Source organism: Myodes glareolus, chromosome 3 (assembly GCF_982192425.1).
Source record: "Myodes glareolus chromosome 3, mMyoGla1.1, whole genome shotgun sequence".
In the NCBI taxonomy this organism is placed as follows: Eukaryota; Metazoa; Chordata; class Mammalia; order Rodentia; family Cricetidae; genus Myodes; species Myodes glareolus.
This window is the reverse complement of record NC_142028.1, coordinates 21,628,560-21,643,493: the sequence shown is the minus strand read 5'-3', so window position 1 is coordinate 21,643,493 and position 14,934 is coordinate 21,628,560. Positions and strand designations below refer to the sequence as shown.

The 14,934-nt window shown below is 37.6% G+C and overlaps 1 protein-coding gene across 2 annotated transcripts; it reads right to left on the bottom strand.

Annotated features, from left to right (window-relative positions):
* Positions 1–331: 331 nt before the first annotated feature.
* Positions 332–12,968, bottom strand: Clec7a (C-type lectin domain containing 7A). Of its 2 annotated transcripts, XM_048432324.3 has the most exons (6): positions 12,740–12,968; positions 10,891–10,989; positions 9,802–9,936; positions 8,416–8,567; positions 5,907–6,025; positions 332–3,826 (listed from the first exon to the last, which is right to left on the bottom strand). In XM_048432324.3, exons 1-6 carry the CDS (start codon positions 12,840–12,842, stop codon positions 3,700–3,702), a joined length of 735 nt encoding a protein of 244 aa, XP_048288281.3. In that variant the 5' UTR covers positions 12,843–12,968; the 3' UTR covers positions 332–3,699. The 2 variants fall into 2 exon arrangements, with proteins under 2 accessions (XP_048288281.3, XP_048288282.3); XM_048432325.3 differs by lacking the exon at positions 9,802–9,936 and having other exon boundaries at positions 12,740–12,966.
* Between the last annotated feature and the right edge of the window lie 1,966 nt (positions 12,969–14,934).

Here is a 14,934-nt window from a genome sequence, read left to right as displayed (position 1 = left end):
CTGTGAATGTTGAGGCAAATATATAAAGGACCAAGGAACTCAAGGAAGGTAATGGAAGAAGGCTGATGATTTGACATAGAGTAACCAGAGAATGCCTCATACAATTAGGAGGTGATATGCATGCAGACTTGGGAAATAAGACAGAAGGCTTACAGCCATCTCAGTGAGGTTCACTCAAAGAGCGAAGAGAAGTCACAGAGATTTTGAGATGGAAACATGGAGATGGGGCCGAGACACCACAGAGAAGCCAACATCCTGACAGGAGAAGTAGATAGACTAGAGGTACCTCAAAGGATGAAGGGACTTAGAGCACATGAGATCTTAAAGACAATTTAAAAAGCTTTTTTGCTATTATATTTTGTTATTATTCTGAAACATGTTAAGAAATCAATGAGAGGTTTTAGTAGAGACCTGACATAACTGTATTAGTTTTTAAAAAAAAATATAGATTCTTTGTAGATTTCACATCATCCATCTGGATCCTATTCATCTCCCCATGCCTTCATATCCATCCTCCGCCCTTGCAGCCTCCCTCCCCACCCCCAAATCAAATAAATTTTAAGGCAAAAACAAACAAACAAAAAACCCAAAACCAAACAAACAAACAAAAGTCCCATTATGAGAGCTGTAGTGTGACATAGTGAGTCACACACTATACCCTTTGGTCCATACATTTTTACTTGTAAGTGTTCTTTGCAATGAGTCATTGGTCTGGTTCAAGGGCCTCTGGCTTCTTCCGCACCCTCATGACTGGGCCTTCGTTGGGACTCCTCTTGAATATTCTGTTGTTGTCTTGTGTCATGGAGATTCTCCAACTTTAGACCTGCAGATCCAACCACCTCACATGCTCCAGCAGTTCATAGATGAGGTGGATATTGGGGTGGGTCAACTCATAGTTCTGGTTCTAGGCCTTGGCTGGTAGCTGGATTGGTCAGTCTGCCAGCTTTCCCTCACTGTCACCACCAGTGTGAGCTCCCAGCACTGCACTGGCTAGCTCATCCACTGCAGCAGTTTAACAAACCTACCCTGCTAAGCTTGAAACGCACTGTAGGAACATAGAACTAAAGATTAGGAACAGCTCTGCAAGGCAAAGCTTTGCCTTGCAGGACTCCCTCAGTAGATATTTCTTTAAATGTAACCGTCTGGAATTCATCCTTCAGACTTGAGTACAGCTAGCAGTTGCTGTCACATCTCTGTCCCTTATACAAATACATGCTTTTCTGTTCATGTTTACACTGATATGCAGTTTTTATGTAAACAGACTGTCAGCATACTAGGTAATAGTATACCCTGGACCACCTTGTGCAATTTGCTTTCTACCATAGCTCTGGTTCTACTTGATTCTTTATCTACACACTAGGGGATTTCCCAGCTGCCTGTTCTCGGTAATGAAATCTTGATTTCAGCATCCAGACTTTTTTTTTATAAACTTATCTGTCTAATTCTAGAGGTCCAGAAAAAAACAACAATCAAAACAAAACTAAAATTAAAAAAATTGCACATTAGACTGGGAAGGTGGCTCAGTAGATGCTGTGTAAGCATGGGAATTCACATAGAACCATTTACAATGGCCCATATCTGCAATGCCAGAGCTGGGTGAGATCTGGGAACTCAGATTCAGAGACAGGTGAATCTGGGATCTGATTGGCCAGCCAGCATAAGGAGACAGTAAGACCACGGCCAAACAAAGAAGATGGTGAAGAGTAATAGTGGGTGATAGTGACAATCTCTGGTCTGTAAGTGTGCATAGGTAAGTGAGCATACACACATATACACATGAGTTCATGTGTGATTATATACAACATTCAAGTCTTCTCTAAATCCCATCTTGTGCTTTAACTAACAACTTGAGCCAATTAATCACACTTCTCTCAAACTTAACTCTGTTCCTTTTCAGATTTATCTCTGTCCCTTCTACAGTATTTTCAGACTTTGAGAATTCAAATTTGAATGTTAAAAGATGAGTGCGAACTTCACAAAAATGTGTTTTCCTCAGATTCCTCAAAATCTTCAAGAATCCAAATTTATGCTTCAATGTAGAAATATCTTGTATACATATTCCCTACCTAGTATCAAACTAATTAACCCTTTTGGGGAGAAGGCAAATTATGTTAGTGATTGCTACACGTAGGCAGGTTATGCTTGAATAAGCAGTTTTGCAATCTAGGTGAAAGTTACATAAAATCAATCATTTTCAAGTGAACAATTCAGTGGACCTAGCACAATTTCTGACCACAAATGAATCAGCATGAGGAAACTACAAATGGGTTCCCAGCAAAAAACTTGGAAATCCCCACTGGAAATCTGAGCAGTGTTAATGGAGATGTTTAGAAGCTATCTAGACAGATCACACCAGGAAACACGCTCACATTCTAATCATCCTTTTGAAAGGAAATGACTAAAGAATCAGTTGTTAACTGCAAAATAGTATGTCATGAAAAAAACAAAACATGTTCTGTGCTCCAAGACACTAATCTTGATTGCATGTTTTTAAAATATTCACTATCAGATCCAATTTATCTTTCGAAATAAAATATTTAAGGAGAATGCTTCCTGTAAGTGCAGCCCCTCTATGATATCACATTGCACCAGGTTCTGCTATCAGAGATATGGTGGGCAATCTCTCTGGATTATGGAGTGAAGGGACAAGTCAGGCTCTCTGCTTTTGGGTGATGATCAGTTTAATCATGATAAAGTGGATGAAAATGACAGCTCTATTTATAGTAAAGATTTTCTTCCCTCATTTCTTTACTTATCAATTTAGAAGTACATTTTACCTTCTCCCCATGTCTGATATACTGCTAGACATTGAGCAAATCACACAAACACAGTGTACACTCTAGTAACAATTTTGAGTAACACACACACGCACACGTGTGTGGGGGGTATATATATACATGTAGGTATATGTATATAGCCTACTTGTTCATTTAGTGTCACTGGTCTATACACGTGTTTAGTGTTGACTTCTTTGGGTTCAGTAACTCATCAGGAAGCTTGTTCCTAGAAAGAGCTCTTCCCCTTTTTCCACATCATTAATCATCGCTAGTTCTTTTATGTAGAAGATGGGGCCTTGTGAAATTTCTACATCTATGTTGGCATATCAACTGAAGTTATCATCATACAGGTCTTATAGATATTAATGATATTTTGAGACTACAGCTTCCATGTCCTGTCTAGAAAACACTAGCAGTAGGCATCCTTCCTTGTCCTCTGGCTGTTACAGTCTTCAGCAACCCCCACCCCCCAACACACACACCGCAATATTCCCTGATATCGATATATTCCTGATATTGATATAGGGGGTTTGTTGTGATTGTTCCATTTGGGTCTAAGAACCTCGTGTTCACTTATTCTCTGTATTTCTTAGATGCCTCACTCCATGTCTTGTGGCTTACTAACTGGAAGATAATACTATCCTCTTTATGCAGCTGGCAAGTACAAAAGCCTTAGCTTCCTCATCCAAGTTCTCAACTGAAGGAAAAATTTACCAAGATCTCATAGTATTTTATTATTTACTCTGATTTTCAATATTTGTCTCTCTTGTTCTGTTGTGGTTGTTGTTGATGATGATGGTGGTGGTGGTGGTGGTGATGGTGGTGGTTAAAGGTGTGAGTGTGTGTGTGTGCGTGTGTGTGTGTGTGTGTGTGATCCTTACATTCTCACATTCTTATCTCTTCTTCATCTCCATCCTTAAATTTATAGCTGCTTCTCACAGATACTGAATGCAGAAATATTACAGATTTGGTTGTAGACCTCTGACCCATGAATCCATACACAATTGTGCAGTAAGCTTTCCTGGGAAGCTGTATCTCTGACTTGAAACCTGTTAAAAGAAAATATAATGAGGCAATTAAAACAATCAGAGACCCAGGAAAACCTTTAATGGAGTCAGAAAGTTTAAGGATATTGCTAAAAGCACTTCTGAGACATCTAAATTCTTAGAAAAGGAATCTTTAATTTAGGTTGTATTTATCTTCAAATGGTAATTGACTTGTCTCTATCATTAAGGAAGAAAATGATATTACCCTAAGGAATGCTACTCATAATAGGTGCTTAAAATAAAGAGCCGTGCCAATTAGTCACACTCAAGAAATCTCATTGGGCCATAGTGCAAAAGTCACCACCTGATACCATTTCCCTTTGCTAGCTGCTTCTTCTAGACCCTGGGGTTGGTAGACTGAGAAATTCTTCTCTGCAAACAATGGAGGTTAAGATCCACCACCTTGACTCGGGCCTTAGGGAGAATTTTAATCAGAATTTTCTGAAAAAATTCCCTGACATTCAGATAGTTTGGGAGCACAGATTAAGTCACTGCCAGGCTGGAATCTAAGAAGTAGTAACATTTTAAAATGTTAAGCCCATTTTGTGAATTTGCAGAGAATCATCCAATTCCATGCTTATAGTTGGAAAACAAATCAAGATGAATAAAGACTGCAAACGAGGAAGAAGCACGTTCTGTGAATTGTTCATGAATTTCTTTGGCTTGCATAAGTAGAAGTGAGTAGCTATGCACTGCTGATGTGACACTGGGGGTGGGGAGTGGGCTTTGCATTCTCACCAGTAAGCAAATTAAATGCTACTCTGTGAAATTCAGATTGACATAGAAACCCCTAAGGAGTTCAACATGCAATGTTAATAAACACTTGTCAAACACAATTAGGTATTTAAGAAAGAAACGAACATGAAGGAAGCACAGGAGAAAAATAAAATGCACACAGAGTTAGCAGGTACAGATCTTAAAATAACTGTGCTAAGTGGATTCCTGGAGGTAATAATTAGTACTGAGATTATTCTAAGCAAAATAGGAGTTGCAAATTGGTGGCAAGAGTTGATTTGCAAAAAAACCACGCTAAATTATAGACAACAAATTTAAAATAAGTCACAAGTGCCAAATAGCAACAGGGAAACTGGAAAAATTATGAGAAATAACACAAAAGTGAAAAGAAAAATCAATATCATAAGAAGTGAAGAAAGAGGAGGGAGGGATGGAGGGAGAAAGGAAGGAAAGAAGAAAAGGGAGGTGATATCTAATAGGAAGATACAACAATTTTAAGCCTACATATGCCTATTAATATAGTTTCAAAATGTCAAGTGAAATTCTCAGAGAAATATAGGAGGACCCATATGGGTATTCCCAATACAAATCTCTGCATTGGTAAAGGGAATTGGCAACATGTGAAGTATGTTCTCTGATCACAGAGGAACTAAGTATGAAGTCTAACGGACAAGTAAGAATGTTAGAAGCACAGGTATATTTGCAAATTGGGAAATTTATTTCTAAGTAACTCATTGATCAAAGAACAATTTACAATGAAAATCAGAAAGCATTTTGAATCGAATGACCACAAAACAATGAAATACTGGAGATGATGAGTATCAAATACAAGAAGTTAGAGAGAGACTTCAATTTGGTACAAAGAAATATGATGGAAGGTGATAAAAAATATGAGAATTGACATTAACCAAGAAGTGATAAAAAGAAAAGGAAGCATCAGTAAATCAAAATATCTTTTAAAAATCAATTAAATTGAATTGAATTAAGAGAGTTACTCTTTCTATCCTCAATTTTGGATAAAGAAAGTGGCACTCAAAGAAGTATGGAGATTTGTCTAATGTCACATGTCCGGTGGGTAGGTTAGTCTTTACCTCAGAGTGAGGTCTGACCTCAAAGCCCATGCATGTTCTTAATCAAGGCTACAGTGAACAGCAGCGCTTCTCCTCACTTGGACGTGAGTCAGCAGCACCAAGAGACCATCATCTACATCCTGCCTCCACCTTTTCTTTCCATTCCCAGCTCCCTTTCTCCCCACCTCCACTATAACTTGTCATTTTTCTCATGTATGACCAGAGGAGCAAGTTCTTAATTGCATGGCAAACTTCCATGTGCCTACACAGAAACTTACGAGTTGGGAATGAATGGTGAGCCATCCTCCCAGAACCAGGGCCCTTCAGTCTGGTTACGGGAAAGGCCAATCCAAAATGAATTAATATGGTGAGGAGATGTTTGGCTTTCAATGAACTCCTGTAGTAAAACAAAAATGCATACACACACATCAGGAGGAACCCAAGACAATGTTATAGGCATTTAGAGATAAATGAGTCCTTTTTAAAAGGGATATAATGTAAGATGGCAATCGAGAGAGGACTGTCAATCTTTTTTTAAATATTTATTTTATTATTTATTTATTTATTATGTATACAATATTCTGTCTGCGTGTATGCCTGTAGGCCAGAAGAGGGCAGCAGACCTCATTACAGATGGTTCTGAGCCACCATGTGGTTGCTGGGAATTGAACTCAGGACCTCTGGAAGAGCAGGCAATGCTCTTAACTGCTGAGTCATCTCTCCAGCCCTCAATCTTTGTATATCGCTGAATGTCCAGAGAGATGTACTTCCTTATTTTAAAGCCATTGTCAATCTTCTCATCAAGAATATATTCATAATATTCATAACGAATGTGGGCTAAGGAAATCATTCAGTGGGAAAGAGTGTTTGCTGAAAACACACAAGAACCTGGGTTTCAGTTCTCAGTATCCATGTTAAAAACCAGATGTATTCATGCAGGCCTTTAGCCCTTGTACTATTGGGGGTGAGGACAGGAGAATTCTGAGGCTAGCTGGATGTGAGCCTAGCTCTGTAGGTTCAGTACACACACGTACACATATATACGCACACAACACATATGTGCACGCACATATACATATTACACACATACATATACATCACACACATTTGTACACACATATACACATACATATAAGTAATTTTATAAACCAAAGGGGAAAAACAGGCTTATTATATCAATATTCCACCCCATTCAACAAACCTCACAACATCAAATGAGGACCAGCTCTTTGGAAGTTTTATGGGAAATAGACCATTAGTTTTTGTGCAAGTTGCAAATATAAATTCATTCTAGCTTTGCCAAGAAACACAGTGCTGGGAGTGAGACCCAGAGCCTGGAAATTACCACGTAAGCACTCTACCACAGATCGCATCCCCCCAGCACTGCACTGCACATTTTATGAATAAGTAATTCAGGTTTCATTGAAGGCTTGAATTGGTCACAGAGATGAGATGATTCTTTGCCAATTACAGATTTGTATTAGAGGCGACGTGGATTTCTACTATGATTCTCTTCCTTGCCTATATTCCTGCTTTTGTTAACTTTAACAAGAACTGAAGTTATTTGGTATAGCATTGTAGGCTGATAAAAATGGAGTGGTGAAGATAGAGTGTATAGATGGACTGTGTTGTGGGATGCTTTCCATTGTTCCCTTCTCACAGATCTTCTGAATCAAAGTCTTCTGGATGGTAAATATGCTTATACAACATGCATGGTACATCCTCCTGTTTCTACAACACACATGTAAATCATCCCGTTTCTATCTACAACATGTCTTGTACATCCTCTTGATTTTACAACACGTATGGAATGTCCTCCTGTTTCTACAACATGTATGATTCATCTCCTGTTTCTACAACATGCATGATAATTCCTCCTATTTCTACAACATGCATGGTAAGTCTTCCTATTTCTACAACATGTATGATAAGTCCTTCTGTTTCTACACAATTTCTTGTTAACAGGGAAGCCTCTCAACTCTCAGGTTATTTGTTATTACTACATGCTGTTCAACTATTAACAACTGTTGTTTCTCTTTTCAACTATGTATAGGAGTGTTAGCTTTTAAACTTCTTTGTCACTTAGAAGGACAAAGAATATTGATGTCAATATTGGCTACAAAGTGGTTCCAGGTCTGTCTGGGCTAAGATGGAAACCATGTCTCAAAAACAAAAAACATACCAACAACAACCAAAAAAACCCCACAAAACCCCCCTATTTGCCTTTCTTAGTATTTTTCAAAGAACAAACAATTCATAAATTTCGTTGTTGATTTCTTTCTTGATAATTCAAATGACAAGTGGTGAATTTTTTCACCTGTCCTTCAACTTTGAAAACTGAAGTATAAATGTATAAAAATTAAGAACTCATACTACTATATTCAAGCAACCATAAAATTTATTATAAATTATTTGTTTTAATATATTTACATTTACTTGTTTAGTGTATTGTGTTTGTGGCATGCCACAGTGCTCATGTGGAGGTCAGGCGGCAATTTGTGGAAGTCGTTTTTTCCCTTCCATTATATGCAGGCTGGGGATCAAAATCAGGTCAACTTTGGTGGCAACTGCTACCTTGCAAGACCTGATATTGTTTATTTTAAAGTAAAATTTGATCCCTTTTCAAAACAATTAATTAAAATTAAAATAATGTATTATGTACTTTCCATGCCTACTGCATAATTCTGTGATTACATAGAACATTGATATTAACATTGATCTTCCAAGAATCTCTCTTGCTTTGCTGAACATAGACCACAGGTAGTTATATCAAAAGTTTGTGCTTACAAATTCTTTTAAGTTGTCTATCTTCAGTAGATGAGCACCTAACTGGGAGCAATGTCTCTTACTTCCAGCCCAGGATTTTTGTGACATCTTAAATAGATAACAGCTCTTCTCGTGTATGACCCAGTTATGGGGGCAAGGCCCAGAAAAATGTCCTGGAAAGAAAAGATTATATCATGAAGTCCACTGTGTACCAACTAATTCTTTTAGTGCATTTTCACGAATACCTAATAATGAGTTTTCATCAACATATACGTCATTAACACATATCTAATTTTTGACTCAAATTAGACTGTAGTTTTACAAAATTTATGAAAATCCTTTTGTTAATTAAAAATTGAAATTAGAGACTGAAGAGTTGATTCAGTCGTTAACGGTACTGGCTGCTCTTCCAGACAACCTGAGTTTGATTCCTAGCACCCACATAACAGTTCACAAACATTTACAATTCTAGTTCCAGGAGATCTAACACAGTCTTCTGGACACTGAGGGTACCAGGAGTTCAAGTAGTACACAGACATATGTGCAAGCAAAACACTCATACACATAACAAAATTTTAATCTAAAAATCAATTGAGTAATTACTGTGCTTAAGTTGACAACTAAACTTATCTCTTTCATTACTTCAAATCTCGTCCCAGACTCTTTTTCTCTACTGCTCCTCCCTAAAGCAAACATATTCAAAATCAATTGCTGTATGCAACAGCTTCAGTTCACTCAATTCATCTTACAGAGAGGCATAAATGTAATTATATATATATTTCGAAGATGCTTTTATGTTTTATTAGCTAAAAATGGTGGGTAGGTAAGTCCAGAGATGGAATATTCAAGGGAAAATATTGTCGATCAATTATGATCCAATCAAAAACACAAGCAGAGTACAGAAAAATTGCTAGAAAAATCAATTCAAAGGTATTATTGAATGCATTTAACCAGAGTTTTCAGTGATGTATGCATCAGCTCCATTTCTTCTGCATTTTTTTATTAGTGTTCACACTCTTGTCTTCAGTGTCCCTTCCTCACTTTTCCCCTGACGTTCTTTTTCCCTTATGTCTATCTTATTATAACAATATCACTGTAAAAATATCAGTTCCCTACAGGCACTGAACACTGCCTCTTCCTTTGCACAAAATCATATTATATCCAGTGGGTTTCGACACACAGCCAGAGACAAAAACAGTTACTGATCCTTTTTTGCAAGAGCTGTGGACTTGTGATATCAGGGATCTGACAGGATATGTGTTATGCTAAGGAACAGTATTTGTTCAACATGTTTGCTTTGAATAAACTGTTATTGGATGTAAACATCTTCCCCACCCCCATGCCTCAGCACCAGGAAATGAACCTCTGGAATCCAGGATTCCATTGCTCCATTAGTTCAGGCCTTGCCTGTAGTCTGGGATGCCTTGGAGGGAGCCACCTTCTCATCTAAAGATGATTTTGTGGGTTTGTGGTTCTCCTTATTTCTTGACGGGAAGTTTTCTTTCTCCTCTGCATTTCTCCCTGAATTGAATCTCCAAAATGCTTCATATTTCACGAACAATAATAGTAACAGAAAAAAGAAAGTCATTCTGCTGTGTTTGAAAACTGAAATTCCAGCAGTCAAATTTTATGAAAGCTCATAGGGGTTATCTATGATTAAGGATAAATCAATGTTACTGATATGTTGCTGATAAAAAATGAGTCTGATGGTTGATTCATAGATGACTGATCAATTATAGAGAAAGAAATTAGTAACTTCTATGCAGCAGGTAGCAAGAAGGAAATGACATAGATCTAACTGGAATTATAAAAGATTTGAAATAATAATAATTCAATGACAGTAATATTCCTTTTCTTTCTACTATAAAGCTCTTTGAGAATTACCCAGCATGTAATACATAGATTTTTTGTACTTAATAAGCATTTGACTAATTATGAGTGATGAAAACTCTTGAAAGGTATCAAACAACTGTATTGACACAGGATTCATGAGATATAGAAACCTAAAGAAATCTATTCATCCTTCACAAAATAACTGCTTAGTACTTTTTTAAGTGCCTCGGGCAATACTTGGTAAAGTCAAGAAGTTTTTCTTAAAGGTCATTTGTAAGATAATTTCCATATATCACAAGGCTCACAACATTATACACAACCCTTTTAATATAACTATGTCCTAGGGAAGATAACAGCATATTTTGTTTCTTTCTCTAGCTCTGCAAGTTCCCCTTCATTGACTTATTCTTTAAATTTCTCTTTAAAAAATTAAGCTATTCATGTGGGATAGTAGCAATATAGCTAAGGGCATATGTTTTATTAAGCAGATTGTCTACATTTCTGCTCATGACACCACCACTAATTTATAACAATGGAATAGTCAGTCTTCTAGTCTCTCCAGTCCCCTATATGTGAAATGGAAATTAATAGCAGGAACTCAATGGGAATAATATACAGATTAATTGTCTGTGACTGTCGTTAATCTCCCTCATCCATACTCACCTAGGACACCCAGGACTGAAGCAACCACTACTGCAACCAAGCACAGGATTCCCAAAGCCACCACAATAGGCCGCCAAGGAGGAGATGAAGCCTGGCTTCCTAAAAGGCAGAGAGATGAGAAAGAAAATAAGGAAAGTCCGTAGAGCCCTTTAATTGCTCAGCACACTGGAATGGGGACAGTGCTAAAGGAATCATCAGCTAGTGTAGTCTAGTCTCTTGAGAGTCTTGTCTTGTAGTGTGAGTCTCCATTGTCCCCCAGTTTCAGGATATCTCTTTCTTCAATTGCTTCAGCTGTGTTATCATCCATTAGCATCCTGTATATTTTATACTGTTTCCATTTTAAGATCTATCTCCTGCTAATGGGACATTTTCATCTAGCATATGTTTTCCATCACTGATATACCAGCAGTTAGTTTTTAAAAATTCAAATTAATCTTTTCCCATAAAAGTATGTCACTTGTGGGATTTAAAGCTCTGTGACTATGCCTTGCCATCTGTATACTCCTGGATCGCAGGTTCATATGCTACTCTGTAGATCTGGACATTATTCATTCCCTGAAATTCTACTTGTTCATTGAGTGAACAGCTTTCTATAGGAGAAACAGAACCAATTATTAGGGTAGTTTTTCTTTTTCATTTATTTGGTGCACTGTTTGGAGAAATTATTTTCTCCATCCCCTTTTTTTTAATTTTTTTATTTTCATTTGTGAAATTGGATCAATAACAACTAAAAATACTATTGTTGGAAGTAAGTTATGTAAAAATGCACAGAAACACCTTTTTCAGCAATTGTGAGCACTTCATAGTTTGCACAGCACAAGTACATAAGCCTGGCCGCTTTCATTACCCAATTTTTTTTACCATCTTCTAAGCAAATTGCACAAGAAAGGAATTGTGCAAGTGGTTATAAGAGGAAAATAATTGCATAATGTGAATACCCAAAAGCAGAAGAAAGCAAATTGTGATGTCAGAATCTGTGAGTCACTTCTTCCTTAATGACAACAGTGAACTGATTTTGTATTACGCTTATTACACCAACAGCAGTAGCTCAAGTCACAGAGATGCCCAATAGGAGACCCAGAAAGAGAGTAAAGCACCCACCCTGTGAGGAGAGAGATCCTTTAGCATCCTTATAGCTTGTAGTGTTCCCATTTTAAGATCTATCCTCCTGCTAATGGAACATTTTCATCTAGCATAAGATTTTCATCACTGATATACCAACAACTAGTTTTTAAAAATTCAAATTAGTTTCTTCCCATAAAAGTATATCAGATTTGTGATTTAAAACTCTGTGACTCCTGGCTACTCTTTGGATTTAATCAAAGATGTATTTATTTTTTATTTGCCATGCAATCCCCTACGATTTTATCCCCCACCTCTTTGGCACTATATGTTGTAAAATTGTGCAGGTTCATTTGTACTATTTTGAGTTTCCTGGCCCCCTTACAACTTACTATGAGACAAGCAACAAGCAACTCACTAAAATTCCTTTGTCTTTGTTTCTCACTCATGTTACCAGCCCCACTTCCCACCGATGAAGCCTCTGTGACTGTAGAATAGAGTAGTCCTGTTTCCTGCCACAAATCCAAAGCAATCTGTGGACACTGTTGAGTAGTTTCCAGAAAAAGCAGTTTGATGATCATGCAAAGGATCTTCTGATGACTTCCAGCAATCTTAAAAACTGCGTTATCAGTGTATCAGAGTGTGTGTGTGTGTGTGTGTGTGTGTGTGTGTGTGTGTGTATCTGGGTCTGTGTATCAATAGGAAAACCTTCAAATCCAGAGTTTCTCCACATCTCCACTTCTGCTGATAAAAATGAAGCTTCTATAGGCAGAAAGAAAATGAATACCTTTCTCCGATCCCTTGGGTCTTTTGTGGATGTCTCGAGTCCTGAAGTCTAATTGAGTATATCCATCTTCATCTAGATTCTCTGGATGAGAGTGATATTTCATTGTTTTGTAGGGTTTCCGTAGGCAGAGCACTTGAATGCTCTTTCCAAGTAACTTCCAGGATGAGGATCTCTTAACTAACCCTGAAACAGCTCTTTGCTGAGACTTATGGAGTTCAGCATAAGTAGTCTAGCCAATGCCCAAAGCAGGAAATGAAAACCACGTTGGAGTGATTTCCCATTTTTCGCCTCTAGATCCTTTTTTTGAGGCTGTAAATTCGAAAGAAAGCTGATACATACTATGACTGATACATAGATTGATATCTTACAGTGTTTAATTACACTCCCCATCAAGTTGACATGATTAGATTAATTGTTTGGCCTATGTAAACTGTTAAGAAATTTGGTGCCTTGAGTTCATCATTGGTTTGTTAGAATTCTGCTTGCATGCACACTTCTATAGATGTGTGCACACATTTTTGGGTGTGTGCATTTATTCCATATATATATATTAAATACTTCACAACTGGAGGAGCCAGCAATGCTTGCAGAAGGATTATCCACAAAAACTCATTGCCTAATGAAGGAAACCATAGGCAAGCATCAAAAGGACGTTATTCCAGCAACAGACAACAAATTATTCTCTCTGAGTCTTGTCATGGATTAAAAATATATAGGAGTAAATATTTATCGGCAACTACTCTGTCTTAGGTACTATTAAGCACACGTGCTTTCTCATTTCATCTCAGACCTCTAAGAATTCTATGTAAGCATGTATATTAGTTCTATTATTCTCAAATGAGAAGAAAAAAAATATGTATACTCAGACAATGGGAATTTTAAAACTAGAACAAGGAACTGGAACAAAGTCTCCTCTGTCTTTAAGGTTTGCCCTAGCTTTCTGTGGCACTGCCCTTTCTTTTCTAGATTCTTACAATGTAAGACATAGTTTAGGGACAATCTAAGTCTGAAACCTAAAGCTACATGTCTGGAAAATTTTTCGCTTTCTTTCTTTCAATTCACAGGTTAATGCAAAGTGATCAAATTCAATTTGGAAATGGTTTGGTTTTCATCATTTGGTTACTGCCATAGGTAAACAAGGAGGACATCAACGTAATGAGGATAGGTTAATTGAAGAATTACTGTTTGCAATGGAGAAGAAGGTCTAATATGAACTGAAGTCAGAGTCCACAAAACAAAATCTGAAGCCATTTCAATGCTACAGGGTGCTAATGAGAAGTTGTGCGGTGAAGGGGTAGCCAAAGTGAGTCTTCACCCAGGCTTGTCCATGGCACTTGTTAAACTCAGGAACTTTTCATCTTTATGACATGAGTCAGTGACAGACCTTGAAGCAATGCATTCACCTCCAACTGACAGGAGAGCAAGGATGATGTCCCTGAATGCTTGCCCTTGAGGAACTGTTCAGGTCAGTGGACTTGTTACACCAAGGTCAGAGAAAAGATACTGTATTACAAACTCCATACCTAACTGCTGTAAGAATGGATTCACCTACCACAAACTGCCAAGTTGGCTTTTTGTTTGTTTTGTGTTTTGAGACAGGATTTCAAACATTCATCAGTCCTCCTTACCACGAAACAGCAAAGTCAGCTCTGACTTGAAAAGTTAGCAACACTACCAGCATCAAGCTTGCTTGTGTAGGTACCTGAACATATTGGACCCATCCTTCCTAGGAATAAAGCCTTCTAAAGTTACTTGTGGGTCTTCCAGGTGTACCGGTGAAGTTAGGAGCAGTCGTTATATGATAATGAGCAACTATTTCTCAAGGTCTAAGAAGGATGGAGATGATAGAGCACTTAGTGGACCATAATTAGGTGAGGTTCTGTCTTTTTCCTTGTCTCCCACAACAGTCTTACTGTCTGTTTATGAAGTTGTTGTATAGGGGTCTTGTCTATTTATTTTCAACATCTATTAGCCATTCAATTCATACTGCAATCTTTGTGAAGCAGTGTGATGAGATGTAGAACATTGCACCCCAAGATAAGACATGTTGACATCTGAGAAACAATACAAAGAGGAAGATCACCCCTGCCACAGGCCATAAGATCTTCATGTGAGAAAGAGGGAGGAGGAGATCCTCTTTCTGTGTCTAGATGGAAAGAACATCCTCATTTTCCACGAAAACACAGAAAAGAAAA

Excerpts from the sequence above, each read along its gene's own strand:
- Clec7a (XM_048432324.3), bottom strand. The coding sequence starts at position 12,842 with ATGAAATATCACTCTCATCCAGAGAATCTAGATGAAGATGGATATACT. Across the intron at positions 9,937-10,890 it reads TTCAGTCCTGGGTGTCCTAG|CATTTTGGAGATTCAATTCA; the intron begins GTGAGTATGGAT and ends TGAAATATGAAG. Across the intron at positions 8,568-9,801 it reads CAAGGCATCCCAGACTACAG|GACATTTTTCTGGGCCTTGC; the intron begins GCAAGGCCTGAA and ends TTTTCTTTCCAG.